Source organism: Pogoniulus pusillus, chromosome 32, assembly GCF_015220805.1.
Source record: "Pogoniulus pusillus isolate bPogPus1 chromosome 32, bPogPus1.pri, whole genome shotgun sequence".
Classification (NCBI taxonomy): domain Eukaryota; kingdom Metazoa; phylum Chordata; class Aves; order Piciformes; family Lybiidae; genus Pogoniulus; species Pogoniulus pusillus.
Window position 1 is genome coordinate 11,175,789 of NC_087295.1, and position 26,913 is coordinate 11,202,701.

Genomic DNA, 26,913 nt, shown 5'->3' on the forward strand with positions numbered 1-26,913 from the left:
AACTCAGTCCCAAATTGCACATCAACAACAGAAAAAACTATTGCTAGATGTGTTAGAGTTAAAGATGTGGACCTGCAGAACTGGGACAAAAGACAGTCTGCCCAGTAACTGCCTGCAAAGTGCTTCAAGCTCCTATTCTCTGTTCCTGTTCTTCCAGAGCACTCAGATTTAAATTTGCACTCAGATTTAAAGCAAAATAAATAAGGTTAACAGCCTGAATTCAGTGGTCAGCAGCAAAGGCAGAAGCTGATGCTTTGTCTTGGCTCATTTAATCTGTGTGCATCCCTTAGTTCATCTGAGATGTAAGTACAGGTCCCAGACTGCTCAGCACGATGCAAGGGCAGAGGACCACTTTCCACCCTGCACAGCTTTGCTGCTGTCAGTTTAAATCACCCTGGAGCAGTTGTTTTAACAGACCTGTGTGTACATGGTACAGGTGTCACAAAGAGATACTGAGAAAATCATTCTCTCTTAACACTTCTATTTTACTATTACCCTCATGATTTCTACAAACTCTTAACCTCAGGAAAACTCCCTAAGCAAGTGGAAACAGGCTTGCATTTTCCACGGTGCAGCAGTGAGGCATCTTTCCTCAGTGAAAGAATGCAAGACATGATCCCAAGTTCACACTTCATATCCTATCATTCTCCCTAGAGAGGAAAATCCTCAGCAGATATGCAAATGGATGAATACTCCCATTTCCTCCCAAGTGCTGTACTTAAGAAGAAATTGCTTCTAAAAAAAAATGGACTCAAAGACAGACTGAATAAGTGCTTCCTTTCTCTCCATCACCTGACTTCTTCCACATCTTGGGAAGAGAGGACACACTACCGTGTAAGGGGCAAACTGTGAAAGGAGCAAATGACAAGCTGAGCTCTGTGACTGTCCCTGACAGAATGATGGCTATAATCCCAGGCACCACTTTTAAATCTAGCCCTAATTACTGGCAGTGCTTCAGCTACAACCCTCATTTTGCTAACAGAATTATCCAGCTCTTGAATGCAACATACTCCACTTATCCTGTTGTTAGCTCGCTAAGCTACCGTGCTGGCTCTCCAGTATTTCTCACCAGGTGCTTCCAAAGAGCAGCCAGTTTCTCCAGCAGCAGCCTGACTCCCTGCTGGCCTCTCCATGGGCAGCTCACAGCCCTGAAGGACTGTGACCATGCATGTGAAGTGTCTTCCTCTTGTTTCACAGGAAGCACCTTCTAGATGTGTAAAACGCCACCGTCTTGATGCCGTTTCCTACTTCAGAGGATAACTTGTCTTTTGTGGACATATCATACAATCAACCAGGTTGGAAGAGACCTCCAAGATCATTCAGTCCAACCTAGCACCCAGCCCTATTCAGTCATCTAGACCATGGCACTAAGTGCCTCAACCAGGCTTTGCTTGAACACCTCCAGGGACGGTGCCTCCACCACCTCCCTGGGCAGCCCATTCCAATGCCAATCACTCTCTCTGCCAACAACTTCCTCCTAACATCCAGCCTAGACCTCCCCCTGCCACAACTTGAGACTGTGTCCCCTTGTTCTGTTGCTGGTTGCCTGGGAGAAGAGACCAATCCTACCTGGCTACAGCCTCCCTTCAGGTGGTTGCAGACAGCAATGAGCTCTGCCCTGAGCCTCCTCTTCTGCAGGCTGCACACCCCCAGCTCCCCCAGCCTCTCTTCATAGGGTTTGTGTTCCAGGCCTTTCACCAGGTTTGCCACCTTTCTCTGGACACATTCCAACATCTCAACATCTGTCTTGAATTGAGGGGCCCAGAACTGGACACAGTACTCAAGGTGTGGCCTGACCAGTGTTGAGTGCAGGGGCAGAATAACCTCCCTCATCCTACTGGCCACATTGTTCCTGATACAGGCCAGGATGCCATTGGCTCTCTTCTCTACCTGGACAATTGCCCTTTTCCTGCAGAAAACTCCTTTTGCCTCATCTTGCAGCAGTGCTACTGATTACTTCACTAATGCTCAGGAGACAGAAGTTTTTCATTCCATAACCTCTCTCCTAGAAACCCTTAAGAAAAGGTAGCAAGGAGGTAAGTCACTTTTTTCACTTTTAAAATGTTATGAATTCTTTCAGTAGATTCTAGCTAACAAACCCTGGCAGCCCAACTAAGTCACCAGAAAAACACAGCTGCTTCATATCATCAGTAAAGTCCTCTAGAAGGCAACTATCAACAGGGTTATGACAAGAGGGCATTCAATGATAGTACATACCAAGTGTATGAGGTCTCCATGTTGGCATGGAGATATTTCATATTTCCCAGTCTACCCTGTGTGGGTAGAATGGTATTTCAGCATAACCAGAAGCTAAAAGAGGGATGTTAAGAGAACCTGCTTCCAATTAGAAGAAAAAAAAATGAGGATTGAGGCAACAAATCAGTATCTCCTACAGAGTCCAATATCTTTTTATTCCAAAATGTTATTAGCTTCAGATTTTAATTGTTTCAACAGTTCTGCCTAATAAATTCAGCAATGCTTTGGCAGCAAAGGAAAAGCTTTGATTAGAGATTCTGATCTTCACTTTGAAACTTCATTTAAATAAACTCTTAAGATTTTCAGATATTAAATACAGTCACACATGCATATGGACTGGCTTTGCTTTGTGCTTTCTGTGTTGATGGCTGGACTACATCTGAGTAGAAGCCCATTTTCTTCTGAGAGGTCTGGTTTCTGCAGCGTACCTCATCAAGTGCTGGCTCTGAGGCTGCACGCTGTTTGAGGTCAGTGACCTTCTGAATGTCAACGAGTCTCTCAGCACGTTTAAAATGACAGTACTTCACAGTTCACAGTATCCCAGTATCATCAGGGTTGGAAGAGACCTCACAGATCATCAAGCCCAACCCTTTACCACAGAGCTCAAGGCTACACCATGGCACCAAGTGCCACGTAAAATCCTGCCTTGAACAGCTCCAGGGAGGGAGACTCCACCACCTCCCCGGGCAGCCCATTCCAGTGTCCAATGACTCTCTCAGGGAAGAACTTTCTCCTCACCTCCAGCCTAAATCTCCCCTGGCACAGCCTGAGGCTGTGTCCTCTCCTTCTGGTGCTGGCCACCTGAGAGAAGAGAGCAACCTCCTCCTGGCCACAACCACCCCTCAGGTAGTTGTAGACAGCAATGAGGTCTCCCCTGAGCCTCCTCTTCTCCAGGCTCCCTCAGCCTCTCCTCATAGGGCTGTGCTCAAGGCCTCTCCCCAGCCTCGTTGCCCTTCTCTGGACACGCTCGAGCATCTCAATGTCCCTCCTAAACTGGGGGGCCCAGAACTGAACACAGTACTCAAGGTGTGGTCTAAGCAGTGCAGAGTACAGGGGCAGAATGACCTCCCTGCTCCTGCTGGCCACACCATTCCTGATGCAGGCCAGGATGCCACTGGCTCTCTTGGCCACCTGGGCACACTGCTGGCTCATGTTCAGGTGGGTATCAATCAGCACCCCCAGATCCCTCTCTGTCTGGCTGCTCTCCAGCCACTCTGACCCCAGCCTGTATCTCTGCATGGGGTTAAATGTTCCAATGTGCAAAGCAAAGTCTGGTTGAATTAGAAAGGAAGAAGGTTCCTTGAAGTTGCTAAACAGCTTTGTGCTTCCCAGAGATACCCTCAACCACAAAAACGCTGCTAAGATAACCTGGGTTTATGATGAGCTTTACACCAGGCAGCTGCCTAAGGCAGGACAGGATCGGCCTCGTACACCTCATAGGTTCATACACTGAGTGTTCATGTGCCCAAGTGCTCTGACAGCAAGAACTGTTTGGAAAGATTATCAGGAAGAGCTAAGCAGGACCCTACAAGCCACTGAAATAACTAGGAGGTTTGCCACTGGCAGCCAAGACATTGTTTGGATCCTGTAACTCCCCCTAAAACTTGCCCTTGTAGACTCCAAGTTCAAACCTTCTAAGAAATCAGGGTTTGGGTTTTTTCTGTATGGAGAATTAGAAAACTGCTGCTAATACCTTTAACCAACCAGGGTTGGAAAATGAGGTGTTAGTAAGGGCCTTCAACCTGTTGCCCTGAAGCATGCTTTGAACACTGAAACAAAGTCTTCCAGAGGTGAGCCAGAGGTCTCTGAGGCAATAGGAGACAGCAGCGTAGGTCTCATGAAATGCCTTGGGTGAGCAGTGGGGTGCTTCTCTAAGAAGGTGACATGGCTGGCAGCCCAGCTGAAGTGCCTCTACACCAATGTGCGCAGCGTGGGCAACAAATAGCAAGAGTTGGAAGCTACTTTGGTACAGGAAAGCAACAACATAGTGGCAACTACAGCAACTTGGTGGGATGAATCCTATAACTGAATGTGTGTGCAGTGGTAGGGCCAGGTGAACATCATGAGGTGCAGCAAGTGCAGGGTCCTGCACCTGGGCTAGAACAATCCTCAATATTAATACAGTTTGGAGGAGGAGGTGAGAAAAAGCAGCCCTGTAGAGAAGGACTTGGGAGTAATGATGGACAAGAAGCTGGACATGAGCAGCCAGTGTGCCACTGCAGCCTAGAAGGCAAATCACATCCTGGCTGCACTGAAAGAAGCATGGCCAGCAGATCCAGGGAGGTGATTCTGACACTTTGCTCTGGTCAGACCTCACCTGGAGTACTGAGTCCAGGCCTGAAGCCCTCAATGTAGAATAGACATGGACCTGATGGAATGGTTCTAGAAGAGGGGAACAAAAATGATCAAGGGATGGGAGAACTTCTGCTGTGAGGACAGGCTGAGGCAGCTGGGGTTGTTCAGCCTCGAGAAGAGAAGGCTCCAGGGAGAGCTAATGGCAGCTTTACAGTACCTGAAGGGGTCCTACAGGAAGGATGGAGAAAGACTGTTTACAAAGGGCTGTGGTGATAGGACAAGGGGCAATGGCTTCAAGTTAGAGATGAGTAGATGTGGATTGGATGCTGGGAACAAGTTGTGGACCATGAGGGTAGTGGAACATTGGAAGAGTTTGCCCAGGAAGGTGGTTGGGGCCCTGTCTCTGGAATGTTCAAAATGAGTCTTGACAGGGCTCTGGGATGCCTGATGTAGTTGAGGTTGGCTCTGCTTACTGCAGAGGGGGCTGGACTGGATGACTTCTGAAGGCCATTTCCAGCTGAGGCCATTCTGTGATCCTTTGGTTCTTTGCTCTGCAGGGTGATGAGAGCTATCAAAAGAGGGCACATGTAGGGGAAAGACTGCAAGCTCTGACACATCCACAATGTCTTTAGAAGATGGGGAACTCTGCTGGTCAGTGCTTTGCACTGCCAGGCAGCCTTCATTAGGGCTTCAGAAACTCCTCACTCTCCTAATGTAGTTTGGGTGGGGACATGTAGATAGACATGTAATGCTGGCACATGTGAGGGACAGTGACATCTTTCAGCTGAGCTGTGTCTGAAGGAAGGCTCACTGCATTAGCCTTGCTCTCAAAGTGCCTGGACAAGGGAATTGAGTCAGTGACCCTTTATATCTCAGAGGAAGCAGTAAGGCAGTGAGCAATGCTTATTCTTCTAAATGAATACCCCAAAGATGGTTCCATATGAATGCCATTATTTCCAGAACTGAGCTACAGACCCCTCATTTTCAACCTTGGGTCCTACTTTAGGCAGGTGACTGTGGAGATTTATAGTCTGACTTTAATAGTACAGAAGTATCTCTGCTACTTCAAATGTCCCTTTATCTTGCTGAATTACTAGTAAAACAGTTCACTCCAGAGAGCATTTTTCTAGTTATGATGGCATTTAAAGGGTAAAGCTGAGAAGAAAAATCTCCTTTTGCAGTATCTACAGTCACTTAGTTAATGCAGCCTCCACTCACACTCCATGTTTCTCCTTTATCTTCAGGGAGACCCAGCAGACCCATCAGAAAGTGTTTATGGTATCCCAGTAAACTCAGGGAGTTTTCCTGTTTGTTTGGGTGGCTGGTTTTTACATTTTTCTTTTTAAAACCATCTGCTTTGTTTTCCTGTTTTGTTACTGAAGGCTACAGCATTTGCTCTCCTGTTTTGCTTAAGCTGCTGCTTTCTTAGAGGAGTGGGGTTTAAGTCAGCAGCATTCTTAAGTGTGCTGGTGGAAATACTAATTGTAATCAAGGTGCCATAGAATAACCAACATTGGAAGAGATGTCATGAAGTCACCTGACTGAGTCACAGCAGGGCCAAGTCAGAGCAGGCTGCTCACAGTCCTGTCTACTTCACGGAATCATAGAATCAGTCAGAGTTGGAAGGGACCACAAGAATCATCCAGTTCCAACCCCCCTGCCATGCCCAGGGACACCCTACACTAGATCAGGCTACCCACAGCCTCAGCCAGCCTGGCCTTAAACACTTCCAGGGAGGGGCCTCAAACATCTCCCTGGGCAAACCATTCCAGGTTCTCACCACTCTTACACTGAAGAACTTCCTCACATCCAGTCTGAACCTACCCACCCTCAGCTTTGCTCCATTCCCCTAGTCCTGTCACTACCTGACACTACCTGACTTTGGCCTTGAGTATCTCCAAGAATGAAAATCCCACAAGCTCTCTAGACAGCCTGTTCTAATGTTTGACAATTGTCTTGAGAGGAAAATAATTCCTGAAGGCTAATCAGAATGTCCCTTGTTGCAATTTGTGTCTGTGGCCTGACATTTCACCATGCACTGTGAGAATAGTCTGCCCTCTTCTCTACCATCTCCCATGAGGTAAAGGATTCAGTAGCACCTCACCTAAGACTTCTCTAAAGACTAAACAAAATCCAGCTCTATCATTGCTGGGAATGTCACTGACCGGTTTGAAGGAAGAAGAAAACAAAGGCCAGACTCATCCTGAAAATGACAGTGGTGGGGTGTTACAGCAAACTCAAGGTATGGCAAAGACTTTGGGGGAGGAGAAGCATTATCTCTAGCAACAGCTGAATTCACTATAGTAACCTGGTCATCACAGAAAGTTTCATGAAGGATTTGGCCTTCTGCATATTGGATGCAAAAGATGCCTGAACACGAAGTCATTACATATGACAAGAAGGGAAAAGGATGTCAGCTAAATGCAGGAGCACTGTCACTGCAGAGAAATCATTAACTACAGAGTGTATAATGATATCATTCTTGTAGATCTCAATAAGTAAGTCACATCTTATCAGCAACAGAGGTGTTTTCTATTGCATGTGTCAGCTTTGATGTGAATCAATGCAGAATTCATATCAAATGCTCCAGTCAACCCAAGGAAAGCATTCTATGGAACACAGCAAGGCAATGCAGAGGTTTGTAGCCCATGCTATACACACCACCCATATCATCCTCTTCCAGCACTCATATGGAAGAGAAGCGGCTCTCATCTCCATGTAAACTTCACGTCCTCTGCTCTCCAGTTGCCAAACAGAGTCTTGTGAAAGCAAGTGGCTTGCCTGCAACTGTGTGAATGGTGATGGGCAAGGCCAGGAGAGCAGAGTTGGGTTGTTGCTGCTACCATTGCTGAATCAGCTTCATGGTAACATATTGGGTGCCCTCAGACACCTCACCCAGGAGTCACAGTTGTGGTACAGTCTTACTCTGCTGCACAAAAGGTCATCAATGTCTTAGTACCTGAAAGAGTCCATTACACATTCTGTGAAGTAAACTTTAACAACTGCCCTGGGTTAGTTCAGTACCATGAGTGATGCTGGTGATCCTCTGCCTCTGCTAAGAATATCAACATATTGTTAATAGAATCATAGAATCAACCAGGTTGGAAGAGACCTCCAAGATCATCCAGTCCAACCTATTTGTACTTGTGCTCATCATTAAGAACAAAAGGGCCTTGGTGTAAATAAAAAACACACCCATTGAGTTAAAAAGGGAGTTGTGCAAGAAAAACTTAGCAGCTTTTCATCAGACTTTACAGATATAAGAACTTAAGCCTGCTTTTAAACTGGAGATATCAAGTGGGGAGGGAGGGGCTCGCCCTTTCCTTATGGCTGGAAATGTGCTTGGCTGAGAACTCAGCTAGCTAGCTGGGAAAAAAAACCAAACAAACCACCTCAGATATTTAATGGAAGTGGAAAATGTTTCTCCAGAGATTCAAGGATTAAAAACGAACAAAGGGTTGAAATTCTATTAAAAACTATTCTTATGCACATCTGCTGATATGTAACATACTGACCCACATCCATTTCCCCACTTCAACCTCTTTTGTTCTTAATCCTTCACATGAGTAATTCTTACAGCAAAAGTTATTTAGAGAAGGATACAATATTATATAACTTATCCCATCAGCAAAACTACGTTAAGGGAACATGATTATCCTGTCCAGCTCTCAGTATGCAGGAAATACAAACCTAAAAGATAACTATGAAGCATTAAGTCTGCCTCTTGATCAATATAAAAGTTAATGATTCTTTCTTTCTTTAGCTGTCTCTGAACCTTTTCTCAACATAACATTGTAGATATATCTTTGGATCACTTTGGCTTTGTGAGAATTTAGGTACAGGCAAGCCAAGATATCTCTGAGATATAGATGAGCCATAATCTTAAAAGCCCAATCATCACAGCAAAACATGAAATACACATGAAAAGGGGAAAAAAAGCTGCTAGGTGGACAGGAAGAGGCTGGTGAAGGGCCTGGAGCACAGGAGTGTCTGAGAGAGCTGAGGTTCTTCAGTCTGGAGAAGAGGAGGCTGAGGGGAGACCTCATTGCTCTCTACAACTAGCTGAAAGAAGGTTGGAGCGAGGAGGGGCCAGCCTCTTCTCATTGATGACAAGTGACAGGACTAGAGGAAATGGCTACAAGCTGCATCAGGGGAGGTTCAGGCTGGGTATAAGGAAATATTTCTTCATAGAGGGTTATCAAACATTGGAATGGTCTGCCCAGGGCAATGATGGAACAACTGTCCCTGGAAGTGTTTAAGCAGTGTGTGGACCTGGTGCTTAGGGACATGGTTTAGTGTTGACCCTTCAGTCAAGAGTTGGACTAGATGACCTTTGATGTCTCTTCCAAACAGAGGTTCTCTGTGGTTCTGTGAAGACATGATCATGACAGGGCTTGCATACATGTGCAAATGGACAGAGAGAACAACATTGCTGCACGCTAAATTCAAAGGGCAGATATCTGCAGGCACTGAAGTGTGCTGGGTGGTTGATAAACCTCTTAGCTTTCCATCACCATGTGCTGCTCCTTTACCTATTTAGGATATTTCCACTAAAACAATCTGTGAATTGGACCACAAACATTCAAAATGACCTACAAATCCACAAGCTCTAAAAGCGTGTAAGAACAACTCGGAGTAACCTGGGTGCTGATTTTATACAGGTTAGCTGAGGGTACAGATTATTTCAGGAGAAATTTTAAGTACTGACTACTTTTGTAAAGGGTCATGCATTCATAGAATTACAGAATCAAGCAGGTTGCAAGACACCTCCAAGATCATCTAGTCCAACCTAGCATCCAATCAACCAGACCATGGCACTAAATGCCTCATCCAGGCTTTTCTTGAACCCTCCAGGGATGGTGCCTCCACCACCTCTCTGGGCAGCCCATTCCAATGCCAATCACTCTCTCTGTGAAGAACTTCCTCCTAACATCCAGCCTAGACCTCCCCTGCCACAGCTTGAGGCTCTGTCCCCTTGTTCTGTTGCTGGTTGCCTGGGAAAAGAGACCAACTCCCACCTGGCTACAACCTCCCTTCAGGTAGTTGTAGACAACAATGAGGTTCCCTCTGAGCCTCCTCTTCTGCAGGCTGCACACCCCCAGCTCCCTCAGCCTCTCCTCATAGGGTTTGTGCTCCAGGCCTTTCACCAGCTTTGCCACCCTTCTCTGGACATGTTCCAGTACCTCAACATCTCTCTTGAATTGAGGGGCCCAGAACTGAACACAGCACTCATTGTGATACTACAATAATGTTCTTCTCCCCAAGATCCTCCTCCCATTCCCTCTTTATTCCAGGACTTAGGAAAGCAGACCAGGAAACATAAAGAAGATATTTCAAGAACAGTAAGTTATCCTTCTCCTTTATACTAGCTGCTGGAAAATCTCTGATCACTGAAAATCCAATAAGGACTGAAGCCACCATTGAGAAAACTTCATTGCAGGTCACATTCACAGAGATTCAGTGCAAGTTCCAAATCTGGCTTTGGTAAGTTTTGCAGCGTTTGTATTAAAAATTATGCAAGAGAAGATGCATATTGGAATCATGTGTCACCTTGTATTACATGCTTCTGAAAGCCCTTGGAAGAACCTGACTAAAAAGAAACAAGGTGGAGCTATAAGCAACGCTAACACAGCTGCAAAATCAAGAGCTTCTTCACTAACCCTGGGACATGTTAGAAGACACCAAAATTGAACAATAGGAAATTAAAAATTCAGAAATGCAAGGATTTCCCCCTCCCCCCAAGGTCTAATTAAAGGGAAAAAATACTGTGGGGACACAAAATGTACAATTGATAAGCCCCAAACTATTTCCCTCCTGCAAGGACTTGGAGTCTTCAAACACCCTGCTTGCAAGAGAGCGAGGATCTGACACCAGCTGGCTCCTATGTCTATGCAGGGCACACAGAGAACGCTGGTGAGAAGGCTGTGGCCAGTAAAGTCCTGATTTGGAGAAGCAGTCCTGGAAAGATAAGGGCACACAGAAAACCAAATCCTGGCCCTCTCCTTTTTATACTTCATCAGGCAGTCATGCAGACATACCCAATTTGACCCAGATTTCATGCCCACACACTGCAGGATTCTTGGAGCTTCCATGGTCATGGGTGTTGGGCTAGCTTGATGCTAGAGAGGATTCATGCTAGCAGCATGTCTGTTCCTGATTGAAAAGTGTGTTTTTAAAAATCAAGATTCTATAAACAAGGCTTTCCCTAAACAAGTCAAATGTATGCAAAAAAATGGCTAGAAGGTAACATTCCCATTTTTAATCCACTAGCAGGCCCCAGGAATACCCAGTGAGACTTAGGTCAATGTGTATGAAGCTGACAATAACAAACCAAACAGGTAATTTCAAGGGGAAAGGGCAGAAATGAGCTATTTTTTAAAGAGACACAAGAGAAAGTATTTTTATGCAAATCAATCATAGAATCATAGAATCAAGTAGGTTGGAAGAGACCTCCAAGATCATCCAGTCCAACCTAGCACCCAGCCCCCTCCAGTCAACCAGACCATGGCACTAAGTGCCTCACCCAGTCTTTTCTTGAAGACCCCCAGGGACGGTGCCTCCACCACCTCCCTGGGCAGCCCATTCCAATGCCAATCACTCTCTCTGGCAAGAACTTCTTCCTAACATCCAGCCTAGACCTACCCCGGCACAACTTGAGACTGTGTCCCCTTGTTCTATTGCTGGTTGCCTGGGAGAAGAGGCCACCCCCCACCTGGCTACAATGCCCCTTCAGGTAGTTGTAGACAGTAATAAGATCACCCCTGAGCCTCCTCTTCTCCAGGCTAAACAGGCCCAGCTCCCTCAACCTCTCCTCATAGGATTTGTGCTCCAGGCCCCTCACCAGCTTTGTTGCCCTTCTCTGGACATGTTCCAGCACCTCAACATCTTTCTTGAATTGAGGGGCCCAACTTCTGAACTGATAAGTGCTGAAAAGGGGTGGCAAGCAGCCTAAACTACCTCTAGTCATTTGTCTGACATTCATCCACAACCAGATTCATGCCCTATCACAGCAGGTAACTCATAAAAGTGAGGAAGCAGGAGGTGCTTCATCTAGAAGTTTACCACCTTCACCTCTGAAGTGTAATCCAGAGTTCTCAATCTTTTCTTCCTTCATCCTCCAACAAAACTAAAATATCTGCTCTCAGCCTTACTGTATCATTTCAGGAACTGGGCTGATTTTCATTAACCTGACCAGTTGCAGGAGGCAGCACCTAAGAATGTACAAGGCCAAAGCGCAGACAATTACACCAGTGCAGTGTGCTGAACAGTCACTGATCTTTCCATAATTTACTGAACTCCAGAAGGGAATAATATGATGTGTAGACTATTAGTACAGCTATTATGTGACCATAACAAGAGACATTCAGAAAGCAAGTGGCTGGGAAATACCAACCACGTAGCAAAGCCATTAACAAATAAATGGCTTGTGTAATGATCTTCTTGGTGTTGCTGAAATAAAATCACCCCACTTCCCATCTGTCAGGCCTTTTATTCCTTCACTTCAACTTTGTGATGCACTGCGAGTCTGCTAATTAAGCCACTCAAAATCTACATTTAGAAGTTCAAACAGGATCAGCTGCCTAGTGAAGTTCAATTTGACTCAAGTGTTTTCTTTGAAACATGGGAAAAGAAACCAGGGCAACAGGGAGAAGCCACAAATTGGTGTGACTGTGCTGCAAAGTGAAGAGTAGGCTGTGATCAGTGATACCTAGGGATAGCTTAGCAGTTCCACAATTAGCACTGCTTCATTAGAGGCCATGAGAGAGCAAGAAGTTGGTGACACTTTAATGGGACATGTGCAAGTGATGGCATTATCCTACTCGTTCTGGTCTCAGCTGTTCCTCTGACTGCACAACCATGGGGGAAATACAGGCTGGATGTTAGGAGGAAGTTCTTCCCAGAGAGAGTGATTGGCATTGGAATGGGCTGCCCAGGGAGGTGGTGGAGGCACCGTCCCTAGAGGTCTTCAAGAAAAGCCTGGATGAGACACTTAGTGCCATGGTCTGGTTGATTGTCTAGGGCTGGGTGCTAGGTTGGACTGGATGATCTTGGAGGTCTCTTCCAACCTCATTGATTCTATGATTCAGGTGGTCCCTGCTTCCCAGGAGTGAAGGAAGATTGTCTGGGTTTGGGAACTACAGAATAACATCTCTCTTTGCTTTTGCTTTCACACATGGCCTTTGCTTGTGCTTCACACTATTAAATTGCTTCTATTTTGTTACTGGTCTTTTGTTAGATTTTCCCCTCTCCCAGGTCAATCTAAGAAGGGCAGTGATAGAGCAGCTTTGATGGGTATTTGGCCCATAGCCAGAGCCAAACTACCACAACAGTGTATCACCCAGATTCATCACAGGATGCAGAAGGGCACTGCCTTTCAGTTCACCAGCAACATGTGTCCGGTCACTCCTTGACACTGCTCCAGGCAGATGTTTTGAAGCAGCAGGGCCAGAAGGCTGAGCATGTCCTCCTTGGTGACAAGCACCACATTCAAGAGAAGTGCTGACCTGCTGCCCTGCCTCCAAACTCCCACTACACTGCTGGCTCTTCTCCCTTCCCTCCTAGCCATACAGTCCTTGACCATGCCTGTGAAACACACAGGTCACTTTGTGCAGACAAAGTACCAAAGGGGATTTTAGGCCCAGTTCTTATGTTACAAGTTTTTCCCAATACATTCTGATTTTGGCACCAAGCTTCACCTTAGCTGCTTGCATTTAAACTTTCATTATGACCACAGTGTCAGAGAATGCACTGGGCTAGAAGGGACCTCTAAAGGTCATCTTGTCCAACCACCCTGCAATGAGCAGAATCATCCTCAACAAGATCAGGTTGCTCACAGACCCACTAAGCCTGACCTTGAACATATCCAGGGATGGAGCTTCCACATCACCTCTCTCTAGGCAACCTGTTGCAGTGTTCCACCACTCTCACGGTACAGAACTTCTTCCTAACATTCATATGATGGAATACAAGACACCTCTCTCTCACACACAGATGGATCAGAAATTTCTAAGACTGCAAAATCAAGTCACATTTAAATATGCTAACAGCTGTGTGCTGGAAAGCAGAGGCATTTCTTCTGGCTTGGAACAATCGAAAAGAACATAACTGTATGTCAAGAGTTACGGGCTGCTGCTCAGGAAATCAATGCTGATGTTCACAAGGAAAATTGTTTGTGCCTCCCCTGCTCAATTTGTGCTTGTTAGATAATAAATTCTGAGTACTTGCCTCTTGTGAGTGGTGTAAAGCTATGAATGTGTGGTGGTAGGAGTTTGAACCACACTGAGCTGAGAAAGTCGATAATAAGACATGGAACAGAAATCAAATGGATCATTTGTCACTTTAGCCATTGACATATCTGCAATCTGTCATAATGAATATGCTGCCTGAAGGGACTCTACTTGTTAGTTCTAGACCATTTTGAAAGATTCTGTCAATTCAGAAGAACATCCTTAAAAATTTCCAGTAACAGCAGTGGGCTTTCAGCACATGCTCTGTGCCTTGACCGAAGCAGGACTGTAAGAGTCAGTATTATTGCACTGCATTCAGAAGAACCCTTCAGTGCAAATAAGTTTTCTTGATATTGGAGGAAAATCTCTTGCTAACCATCCCTATTTAAAATGTGAATAGAGGAAATACTGGTGAGTCCCTGGTGAGGCCACATCTGGAATATCATGTCCAGTTCTGGGACCCTCAGTTCAAGGAGGACAGGGAATTGCTTGAGAAAGTGCAACACAGAGCCACCATAACGATTAAGGGAGTGGAACTTCTTCCTTAGGAGGAAAGACTGAATGAGCTTTTTAGTTTTTAAGAAGAAACTGAGAGGTGACCTCATTAATGTTTATAAATAGGTAATGGGCCAGTGCCAAGAGGAGAGATTCAAGCTCTGCTCAGTGATGCCCAATGACAGGACAAGCTGATGCACAGAAGCTCCATGTAAACATGAGACAGAGTTTTTTCATGGTGAGGGTGACAGAACACTGGAACAGGCTGTCCAGCAGGGTGGTGGAGTCTCTCTTGAGATAACACCCACCTGGATGCATTCCTGTGTGATCTGGTATAGGAGATCCTGCTCTACAGGGAGGTTGGACTAGATTGAGGTCCCTTCCAAACCCTAACCTCCTGTGATTCTGTGAAATAAACAATAACCTTTTCCTCCCTGTTATAACACAGTGACTATAGTGGTGCTGCAGGCAGAGAGCAGTTCCACTCTGCTTACACCCTCCATCTCCGTAATTCATACAAATGGAGTGCTCACTACCTAACAGGGTAATTGGGGTGCAAATACAATAGCTGTTATGCATCTGGATACTGAAAATGGCACTCATACTGCTGTGGCAGCACTAAGAAATAATTTGCATGTGTCATTAACCTCCACATTCTTTGAATCAGTGTTAATTGGCATAACCAAAAGCATAACCAAAAATGTAATTACACTGAACTGAGAGCTCAACTGTGCGGCTATGAGGAGGCTGCTCACACGTGAGTATGCTTGAACATAAGTGTTCCCAAATCAGGCTGTAAAGCACTACCCTGGCTTTACAATGAAGCAAAATGGAAGTGAGAAAAGGAATTAATGACATTATTAACCTCTAAGACCTGTGCTGAGGGATTTTTTAAACAGTAAAAAAAAAAAAAAATCAATCCCTTGTATTTTGTAGATGTGAAACCCTCCCAGTTTAAGGCTCCCCAATTCAAGAAAGACTGGTACCTGCTGGAGACAGTCTGACAGAGAGCTGTGAGGATGACCAAGGGACTTGAATATCTCTCCTATGAAGAAAGACTGAAGAACAACTGACCATGTGCTGGGCTGCAGCAAGAGCAGCGCAGCCAGCAGGGCAAGGGAGGGGATTCTGCCCCTTTGCTCTGCTCTCCTCAGACCCCACCTGGAGTACTGTGTACAGCTCTGGAGCCCCCAACACAAGAAGGACATTGAACTGTTGCAGTAAGTCCAGAGGAGGCCACAAGGATGCTCAGAGGGCTGCAGCAGCTCTGCTATGAGGACAGGCTATGAGAGTTGGGGCTCTTCAGGCTGGAGAAGAGAAGGCTTCGAGAAGACCTTATAGTGGCCTTCCAGTATCTGAAGGGGACCTACAGGAAGGCTGGGGAGGGACTATTGACAAAGTCTTGTAATGACAGGATGAGGAGTAATGGGTTTAAACTGGCAGAGGGGAGATTTAAACTAGATGTTAGGAAAGGGTTCTTTACAGTGAGGGTGGTGAGACACTGGCACAGGTTGCTCAGGGAAGTTATGGCTGCTCCCCCCCAGAGGTGCTCAAGGCCAGGCTGAATGAGGCCTTGAGTGACCTGTTCTAGTGGGAGGTGTCCCTGCCTATGGCAGGGAGTTGCAACTGGACGATCTTTGAGGTCCCTTCCAACCTAAACCATTCTATGATTCTATAACTGGGACTGTTTAGTCTGGAGAAGAGAAAAGCCTCATCCACTGTGGCCTTGAACACCACCAGGGAGCAGGGCAACATATTCCAGAGTCTCACTGCCCTCATACTGAACAACTTCTTCCTAAAATCCAGTCTAAACCTACTCTCCCTCAGCTTAAAACTATTCTCCCTAGTCCTGTCAGTAGGCACCCTTATGAAAAGTCCCTCTTCAGCTTTCTTGTAGGCTCCCTTCATATATTGGAAGGCAGCTTTAAGGTCACCACAGAGTCTTCTCCAGGCTGAACAACCCTAACTTGCCCAGCCTATCCTCACAGCAGAGGCGCTTCAGCCCTTGGATCATCCTTGTGGCACTCCTCTAGACTTGCTCCAACAAGTCTATGTCCTTCTTATGACAGGACACCAACATAAGAGCTTCTTTAAATTCAAAAGCTTATACTCTCCTGTTCTACAACTTCATAGTGTTAGCCTAAACCAGCTGCAACACATAAGGACACAAGGCAGGTAGGATGTGAACAACATTGCTGCTCTTGTGAGAGAAACAGCACATCAGGTGAAAACCCAGAGAGGGCAGATACTTCCGACAGATCAGCCACCCACGCAGATCACCTTCCTGCCACAGTTTACAGATCAGCTCTTTTGTTCATAATGATTCATCTCTAATGGCCAATCACTGCAGCCCAGTCTCTGTCAGAAATTACTTCCTGGCACTTCTATTTTCTGTCAGATGCCCTTTCACACAGGAAAAGGACTGTACCCTGGCAGAGAGCACTACGTAGTCGACTGCTAGAGTCTACACGTCCTTCCAGCTGAGTGAGTATTTCCAGTCATTTCACCTGCTCATTTTGCCTTGGCTTTTTCATTCCTGAATGACTCCATCTCCTTTGTAGGCAATCAGACAGAAGGAGATGTATATAGGGATAGTTTGAATATAAGACACACTCTGATGCTACCTCTTACCTTTCGTTCAAAGGCAGCTGCGTGGTGGGGGAGCTCTGGCAACTTCTCATCTCAAGAGGAAGAAAAGGGATTTTCTTCTTCAGTCCTGACAAATACCCAGTCACCTGAGCACACCCATAGCCTTCAGAAAAGTGCTGCTTCCCTCCCTGGAGATGCTGAGCACTTGGAAGTACACAGCTTACACTTGTTAAAGATGTAGCTGGCTTGCATTCTCTCCTGTGATTAATTGCAGCAGTCTGATGGTGTGTTTGCCATAAACACTTTTTTAACCTCAACTGCTGAATGGTGCAGAAGACACTGGAAGTTTCTGCTTCTTCTTTATCCTCTGTTTCCAAGGCATAATTATTCTTACACTCCCAAAAGCAGACTGTTGGGTTTATTACATAACAATGACCCAGAAACATAGACAGTTTTAAAACTCACCTATCACAGAATAAGACATGAAGTGAGAAAGAAGACACAGCTGTGAAGTTTAATTCCAGCCTTTGGAAAGAAAGAGATACAGCTGCCTGCATGTGCACTCAAAATGCTGGCTTGCAGCACATAGATGGAAATGGGGCAGGATGCTCCATTGTCAAACACTCCCCCACAGCCCAAGCTCTGACGTGACAGCACATAATGCAAATATTTACAGCAGCAAGTCCTCAGCAATCATCCATCACCACCAAATGGCAGCAGCTTATCAAGCACTAATTCCTGCTGTGGGAAACCCAGCTGAGGCAGCATTTCCACACAAACACAGTGCAGAGAAGGTCCCTTTCCATAATTAGCTCAAATTTACATCGCTTCCCCCACAATGCTAAGTGTATTTGAGATGTGCCATCGTGATCTATGAGACAGGGACTGTGGCATGAAAGCTCCAGAGGTTCGATCAGCTGTGGTCCTTTGCATCTAATACACAGCCAGTGAATGCTCCCAATTTAGTCAAGACATTTGTCCTGAGGCTAAAACATTGATTCTCCACTTAGTGTCTTTTAATTGTGATGTATCCAATTTATCTTTTTAGGCTATAAACTCTAAGGAGAAAAAGCTCTTCTTTGTCTGTATGCTGTTCTCATGTCAGCTTTATTTTACTGCAAAAACAGCCACACTCAGGTTAAAGCATTTTCACACCAGCAAGAAAATGCTTTCCTTTTGCTAGAATTGCTATAACTCACGTTGCTTTTCTACAGTCTCTGATGTAAAGATGAATTAGTGGTGACAACATTAATAACAAATGAAGAGTAACAAACAGCAGAATGATCCAGATGTTGTAAAAATGCTCTTTTCTACACAGAAAACTGTTTGCTCATCCATACCATGGTGATGCTTATCACAGAATTGCTTTGGTCAGAAGAGACCTCTAAGTTCAGAGTCCAACTTTCAACCTAAGATCACCATGACCATTAAACATTGTGCCAAAGTGCCACGTCCACATATTTTTTGAACACCTCTAAGGATGGTGACTCCACCACCTCCCTAGGCAGCCTGTTCAAACGCCTGACCACTCTAGCAGGAAAGAAATTCTTCCTAATATCCCACCTAAACCTGCCCTGGCACAATTTCAGGCCATTTCTTCTCATGCTATCACCTGATACTAGGGAAAAGAGACTGACCCCTACCTCACTCCAACCTCCTTTTAGGGAGCTGTAGAGAGTGAGCCCTCTTCTCTAGACTCATTAGCTGGTGGCTGAAGGACAGATGGAACCCCAACAGCCACTTGTCTGGATGGTGTCCAGCTCATCTGGCTGCACTATGAGGGCTGAATTGGTGACTCCAAGCTGGCAGCAGGTGGGATGTCACTGCAGGGTACACCGGCCACAGGCTCAGCTCTCCCTCACCATTTTTGATCCCTCTGGTGACTACAAACTGTGATTTTGATTTCACCAAAGGAAAGAGCCTCTCCTGAAGTGAAACAAAAATAGGAGAGGGAGAGAAAGATGATACCAAGGCACCAAACATTTTAAACCTCAGGAGGAGACAGAGGTCCCCAACACAAACCTATGGGACAGCAAAATGGGAGGGTAGGAGTTGATTAAGAAGATTATGCAATACTGCTTTGGAGATGCCACCAGCCCAGATCAAAAAGCAAGCCAGGATGTTCCATTTCGTCCAGAACTGTAGGTGCTGTGTTTTACTGTGGTCACCCCCAGGCCTATCTGCTGCCCCAAATTCACATTTATGCTCCTGCCACATATGAATTGGCCAAAGTGCACATCCCTTCATGCCCAGGCATTCAAGCTTGATGGCTCCCAGGGGATACAATGTGACAAGACCTTTCACTGACAAATGAACTGTAGGGCATCATCATCAGCAAGCAAGGCAGCTCTGATAAATGGGTTACAGGGTAAGGAGATAGGCTCAAGTGGAGCAGAACATTCATAATACACAGAATGTGAGATGCTTCTCAGCCTAAAGCACCAAAGACATCCAACCAACACAGCAACTTTTTCCTCTATTGGAAGCAGGACTCCTTTTAATAATAGGTTAAAGATGATCTCATCAGCACATCAACAAGAATGGCAAACACTTCCAAGCCCCCAGCATGACTTCTTCCAGCTTCTTTTCCCTTTTCATTTGCAGTGAACCACATCAGGACAGACAAAGAAGGGGGTTTTGTTGTTCTTGTTTGTAAACTGTGGTGTAGGACACTGCTGGTGATGGGTGTTCTCAGGTCCTGTTGACAGACATGCACTGAGCTTAATATGTCAGCTGCTGCCCCCACTGCGGGAGGTGCAACATGCCCAGAGGCTCAGGCAGAACCTGCTTGTGTGGCTCTGGCATCAGCTGCAGATGAATCTGTGCTAGCAGTGAAAAAATGGTCTCCAGAAGGTCACCTGTCCTCAAATGCTTTCTCTCAAAGGACACCTGCTCTGCACCTTTTTCCCAAGATGTGCCAAACTTTAAAATGGTTTGCTGGTGTCAAATGCACAAAGCCTCATCTCCTCTGTCAAAAATCCCTTTGGTTCAAGGCACGCAGCTTTTCAGTCCTTCTACCCACAGCTGCAAAGCTATTATTTCTAACACTGCTAAAACTCCTGACTACAAAAGAGGATACAATTCCAAGCACAGACTGCAGCTCCCTCCTCTAGCTCAAAGGTTGTGCAAGATCCTGCCTCAGGATCTGAGGAAGGGTTTCTTTGAACAGACTCACCCTCTGCACTCAAGCTACAGCAGTCAGAGGACCTTGGCTTTTGCTGGTACTGTGAGGAACATCATACCTGGGACCCCGAGGCAGTGCTCCAAATCACTGGAGCAACGAAATCAGCTGAAGAATTTGATGCATCCAATTCAATCACAAAGGACCCTTTGTGTCAAGTCTCACTAGGGTAAGTCTCAGGGACCTTAGATGAGCTACAGACAAGGTGCTGGATTGTCACAGCCTTTAAATGATCACACAGAGGAATGGGGGGAAATAAAATACACTACTGCTTTCCTGCTCAATTATGCTCTGATTATGATTCAAGACACTGGAATAAAACTGATGTGGCTGCCCACCCAGTACACTCCTCTGTGCAGATGGGATGTGGAAGAGATCTGGCAACGTGGATCAGGAAAACTGAGCATTTACTCTGGCTGCTGATGGAAGAGAATAGCAAAGTACTAACCAGAATATATACTGCTGCTTTTAGACAAGAGGTTTCACCATTCCAAGCTATTACCTTCTAAAAAAATACCTTAAAATAGACATTGCAGTTTATTTGGGGGATTTTGGGAAAAATTTCTTCCTCTGCCCCTGTCTCTAACACCCCCCCCCACCAAAAAAACCCAAGGAATTTCATCATCAGTGAAAAAAGCAAAATCACAGACAAAAAGTGAGGACCTGTGTACATTTTTAAAGATAACATCTCCCCTTTGCATGGCATTATTGCTCTCTGCAACTACCTGAAAGGAGGTTGTAGTCAGGTGGGAGCTGGTCTCTTCTCCTATGCAACAAGTAACTGAACAAGAGGACACAGTCTCAAACTGTGCCAGGGCAGGTTTAGGCTGGATGTTAGGAAGAAGTTCTTCACAGAAAATGATTGGCCATTGGAATGGGCTGCCCAAGGAGGTGGTGGAGTCACCATCCCTGGAGGTATTTAAAAGGAGGCTGGATGAGGCACTTAGTGCCATACTTTAGTTAATTAGAAGATGTTAGGTTGGACTCAATAACCTCAAAGGTCTTCTCCAACCTGCTTGATTCTGTGATTACTTATGCCTCAGCAGCAGTCAGTGCAGAGGCACACTAGAACCAAGAAAAGGCTGGAGCTGCCCTTCCCCATCTGTGCACTGAGAGGAGTGAATGGTGCCAGTGGCCGAGGATGCAGTGAAACATTTGGTTACCTCAGTAGCCAAAGGTGGACATGTACTGCAGAGAGCAAATGGAGAAAGCCACCTGATGCTTTCAGCTGAGACTGGAGTTTAGATGTTCTCACAACTGTCTTCTCACAGCCCATTTTCCTTCTCTATTCAACTCTATAGCATTTCTTTCCTCCTGCACTCAAACAGGAAGGTCCCCTCAGGTTCATACTGTATAACCTCTGTTGCCATCCCTTTACTTCTGCTGTCCTCAATTCTTAGTATTTGCCTTACAATGCACCAAATATTCAGTGTCACACAACAAAACAAGGAAAAGGAAGGAACAGAGAAACTCATGCTGCACCTACAACTGCTGGCTTTCTGGTTTGTAAAGGAAACTGGCAAAACCCACATGGGCTGTCCTATAACCCAGAAGAGCAAGAAAAATGACAAAGTAAGCATCAAGGCAATGCTATTCCAAGGGCACAGCTTTGTCCTTCAAACTGAACTCTGTTACTTGACAGTAATTTTAATCATATTTTATATTTCAGTCAAGTACAGTAGACCTGATATCTACAATGACCATGAGTACTGCATGAAGAGGACTTTTAAACACAAGTCCTGCTGAGCTGAAAGTGAATGATTGCTTTATTTCCCCATACCCACACATAAAGGGTCACCTGAAGAAGAGATGACATGCTGCACAGGTCCTCAGACATTCCTCTCTTAAAACACATTGCTGATGCTCAATAAAGTAATTCTTCCATACTAGACCTGAAAATTCTGTGTAATTGGTACAAACTCAGATGTAAGACATGGATGTGGATCCTATGACTTTATGTGTACAAAAAACATTCTAATTTCTCAACCTATTGGCATTTACTGTCTTGGTTGGCTGGCTTCCTTACAGGGAAGTCTAGGATTATGTCAATGACTCAGACTGTCTCCTAAATTCATCATAAAATGAACAGCAAGTCCCAAGCCAAAAACTATAGGGTAAAATGAACTCTTCAGCACCCCACACAATGAAGATATCTAAGGAAACTCTCTGAAATTGATGAGTGGCTTCACAGGGAGCATGTCAGAAAGGCACACCAACACATGAATGCTTTTTATTCCTAAAAGACATGCTATTGAGTTCCTACCCAGCATCCAGTTTGCAGCTGTTGTGTGCATCAAAAGAAGACAACGAGAAACCTCCCAAACCCTTCACATGGGTCAAAGGTGAACAAATTAATTCCATCTGGCCATGGGGCACACACAGCCAACACAGCATGGGTGACTTCTGAGACTTTCAAGAAGCATCAACTTGAGACAGTGCAAAAAGGCTCAGCAGAACAAAACAATAAAAACCCCAAAGTTTAAAAATTTAAGCTTCCATCATGTCCACTGAAACCTACATACACCCACAGGTAAGGCAGTTCAAAACATCTGAGCTAGTCCTTTTCTCTCTCCAGCTGGACAAAAACTCCTCCTCAGCTCATGCCGATCTCTGCCAAGAGGATCCTGGCAGGCAGTGAAACACTGTCAGCAAGGCCAGGCAAGCTTTGGAGGTCAGCAAGTCCCTCTGCAAGCTTCTAAAAAGTTTTTCACTCTCAAGGTGATCAAATTTTCCAAAGGCAGGGAAGGAATAAAGCTCTTTAGAGCCATTTGAGCTACAGAGTCTGCAAAGCTCTAGCAAATCCTCAAGAATCCTGTCAAGAATGATGTTCATCCCTTTGGGTCCTGAATGCCCACTTCTTATCATGGATGGGAACTCAGAGGCACTGCTGTGAAAACACTCATACCTCAAACTGGGAAAAAGCACCTCAAAATAGGAAAATCTTACTCCTTTTCTGGACGCTTACTGTATCTACTACCCAAGGGTCCCAAACACTCTAGAAGTATTGCCCAAGCCTCACAAAACCCAAGAGAGACAAGGTAACTTGATACAACAGGACGCAGCTCGGACGTGGGACTTGCCCCAGATCGGACTGTGAGCTGAATTCACACACCCTTGGCACACAGATCCACACCTTAACTGGGAGACTATCCATTTCTCTGTACCACAGTGCAGTGAGGAGCACACACTCTGTTCAGTTTTCATACAAAAGCACGTGAAGCAGGCAGGGAAAGCAAGGCACAGCACAGTGACAGCAGGGAATATAAATAAAAGGAAGGCATAACTTACAGGAGCTGCACTGTTTTTCACCGTGACACTCGGAGTTGTGGCTCGCAATGCCCCGCTCACACCGTGGTAGTACTTGAAGCAGATCTTTGTTTCAGCTGAAAAAAGAGAGGGTGCTGTTAGATCAGAAGAACTGCCAAGGAGAAGCTGCATAATTGGTTGTAGCTCGTAGCTCACAGGTGCAAGGCTCACTAGCAGTCGAACTGTGAGTTGTTTGTGCCAGGCCGCCTCCAATCTTCACCTTGGTTGGAGTGAGGCACAGAGTTCAACCCCATGCAGAGATACAGGCTGGGGTCGGAGTGGCTGGAGAGAAGCCAGAGAGGGATCTGGGGGTGCTGATTGATAACCGCCTGAACATGAGCCAGCAGTGTGCCCAGGTGGCCAAGAGAGCCAGTGGCATCCTGGCCTGCATCAGGAATGGTGTGGTCAGCAGGAGCAGGGAGGTCATTCTGCCCCTGTACTCTGCACTGGTTAGACCACACCTTGAGTACTGTGTCCAGTTCTGGGCCCCCCAGTTTAGAAGGGACATTGAGATGCTTGAGAGTGTCCAGAGAAGGGCAACGAGGCTGGGGAGAGGCCTTGAGCACAGCCCTAGGAGGAGAGGCTGAGGGAGCTGGGATTGGTTAGCCTGGAGAAGAGGAGGCTCAGGGGTGACCTTATTGCTGTCTACAGCTACCTGAGGGGAGGTTGTGGCCAGGAGGAGGTTGCTCTCTTCTCTCAGGTGGCCAGCACCAGAACAAGAGGATACAGCCTCAGGCTGCGCCAGGGGAAATTTAGGCTGGAGGTGAGGAGAAAGTTCTTCACTGAGAGAGTCATTGGACACTGGAATGGGCTGCCCGGGGAGGTGGTGGAGTCGCCGTCCCTGGGGCTGTTCAAGGCAGGATTGGACGTGGCACTTGGTGCCATGGTCTGGCCTTGAGCTCTGTGGTAAAGGGTTGGACTTGATGATCTGTGAGGTCTCTTCCAACCTTGGTGATACTGTGATACTGTGAGTTCAGTTCCTGCGACTAAAAAACAGTAGAAACCCCAGTCTGAGCAGCAGCTACAGCAGGCAAACCACAAAGTACCTGATCAGGATCCTTCTGCTACATTGTCCTAGGTTGGGAACCACAGAGTTAAATTTCCTCTAGGGACTAGAGGAGTCCAGGAGGTGGACACAGCAAAGCGTAAAATTGTTATTCAATCCCATAATTCAGCTATCTCTTTATAAGCTGGCAGCAAGGCCAATGGCCAACTCATTCTTCTCCCCTTTCCCTCCTGCCTGCTGTCTCTGGAAGGAACTACTTATCTAAGTAAACACGTAGTGTATCACAGTATCAGTATCACAGTATCACCAAGGTTGGAAGAGACCTCACAGATCATCAAGTCCAACCCTTTACCACAGAGCTCAAGGCTAGACCATGGCACCAAGGGCCACGTCCAATCCTGCCTTGAACAGCCCCAGGGACGGCGACTCCACCACCTTCCCAGGCAGCCCATTCCAGTGTCCAATGACTCTCTCAGTGAAGAACTTTCTCCTCACCTCCAGCCTAAATTTCCCCTGGCACAGCCTGAGGCTGTGTCCTCTTGTTCTGGTGCTGGCCACCTGAGAGAAGAGAGCAACCTCCTCCTGGCCACAACCACCCTTCTGGTAGTTGTAGACAGCAATAAGGTCACCCCTGAGCCTCCTCTTCTCCAGGCTTTATGGCTGCAGAGGCTCTACAGGTGGCAGAGGCGCTGGGAGGGGAGGAAGAAGGATTGTAGATTAGCCTGGGGGAAGACTTAAGGGGATTGCTATGTATATTGTATATGCTCTGCAATTTCTCTGTATCTTTCTTTTCAAATATAATTCTGTATTTCCTTCCAATTCATTTGAGAGAGTCTTTTTCTCTCTGCTCTGTTAAAAAAAACCATGACATACATTCACAGATTGCATTGGGTTGGAAGGGACCTTCAAAGGTCATCTTATCCAACCCCTCCATGCAGTGAGCAGGGACACCTCCAACTACATCAGCTTGTCCAGGGCCACATTGAGCCTGATCTTGACTTTCTTCAGGGACACAACCTCAAACACATCCCTGGACAACCTGTTGCAGTACTTCACCACCCTCATTGTGAAGAACTTCCTCCTTATGTCCAACCTCAATCTACTCTGCCTCAGTTTCAAATCATTGCCCTTGATCCTATCACTCCAAGCCCTTCTAAACAGAAAAACAGGGACAGAGAAATCCTCCCTGTTCTGATGTACCAAAGACTTCCATAGGACAACCAAATGGCACTGACAGACTTAGTGAGCTTTGGTCAGAGCATGTATGTGGATCTTCCCAGATTAGCTGCTCTGGCAGTCACTACATGGAAAGCGTAGTATCATGACACCTCATCTTTGTGTATTGTCACTGACTTCCAAAGATTTAGGTTGGGTGAGGAACACAAGCAAGGCCATGATTTTGGATTCACTGATTTTTGCCACATGCACTGATATTGAGATAAATACATTAAGCGAGAGATGCCCATTTCCATAGCTATAGCAAGACAAAGAAGAGGAGAAATCAGCCTCTTGGTCAGTCAACCACCACATCTGCTGCAAGAAAGAAAGATACTTCCAGCCAGCTTCTCTGTTGGGCAGTAACTACCAATAGATTGGACTTGCTAGTAGGTGCCATATTCCAACTTGCTCACTTGCCTGGACCCAGGGACTTACGGAAAGCACATCCTGGAGGCAGGATTTTCTTCTGTAGGAAACTAGGATGTGAACTGGGTTGAGAAGTGTGTTAGGTAGAGCCAAGACACAGCAGGTATGCACAGTCTGGATACCACAGGTAGATCTGTGGCATCTGAAAAATGCAGTATTCACATCCTGCAGTTTTAACTGGATAATGCCATGGACAATTTCAGATCCTCTTTGATATACTAAAAGGTGCTTCTCATAATCAAGTTATTCCTTAATACCTCGAGTTTAGGGTCTCCATTACAAGAAAGACATTGAGGTGCCAGAATGTCCCCAGAGAAGGGCAGTGAAGCTGGTGAAAGGTCTGGGGAATAGGTCTTGTGAGGAGCAGCTGAGGGAACTAGGTTTGTTTAATATGGAGAAGAGGAAGCTGAGGGGAGACCTTCTCACTCTTTACAACTTCCTGAAAGAAGACTAGAGCAAGGTGGGAGTTGCTGTCTTCTCCCTAGTTACATAAGGAAACATCCTCAAGGTGCAGCAAGGGAGGACTAGGTTGGATATTAGAAGAAACTCCTTAACAGAAAATGTTTTCAAAGACCAAAACAATTCCACAATTCTATGCTCTTGCAGCTGCTGCTGAGGCCCAGAGAAAACACCAAGCTTTGCCTGCAGAGCCACAGCTCTGTTCACAGCCACTGCAGTGCCTACACAAGAAAATAATAAAGGAAAGACATTGTTTTAACATGACAATTGCATTGCTCTTTTAACACTAGCAACACAATAAGCTAAATCAGTGCAGTTCTGGCAAAAAACTATACAAGCTTGGGAGCTGAGACCTTGGTCACAGATTGCAGTGCTGTGATCTACTGTTTGGTTCATCCAAAGAACAAGCATGTAGTGCCCCAGGCAGAAGCAGAACCTTTTCAGCCTGGAACAGC

At 45.9% G+C, this 26,913-nt stretch overlaps 1 protein-coding gene across 8 annotated transcripts in view; it reads right to left on the minus strand.

The window, feature by feature from the left end:
* Window positions 1–26,913, minus strand: part of HECW1 (HECT, C2 and WW domain containing E3 ubiquitin protein ligase 1) — a 317,934-nt gene that overhangs the window by 123,370 nt on the left and 167,651 nt on the right. For all 8 annotated transcript variants that reach the window (XM_064169530.1, XM_064169529.1, XM_064169533.1 and 5 more), the window contains one exon: window positions 23,332–23,426. In XM_064169530.1, the coding sequence (XP_064025600.1) occupies window positions 23,332–23,426 (95 nt within the window). The remainder of the gene's footprint in view (window positions 1–23,331; window positions 23,427–26,913) is intronic.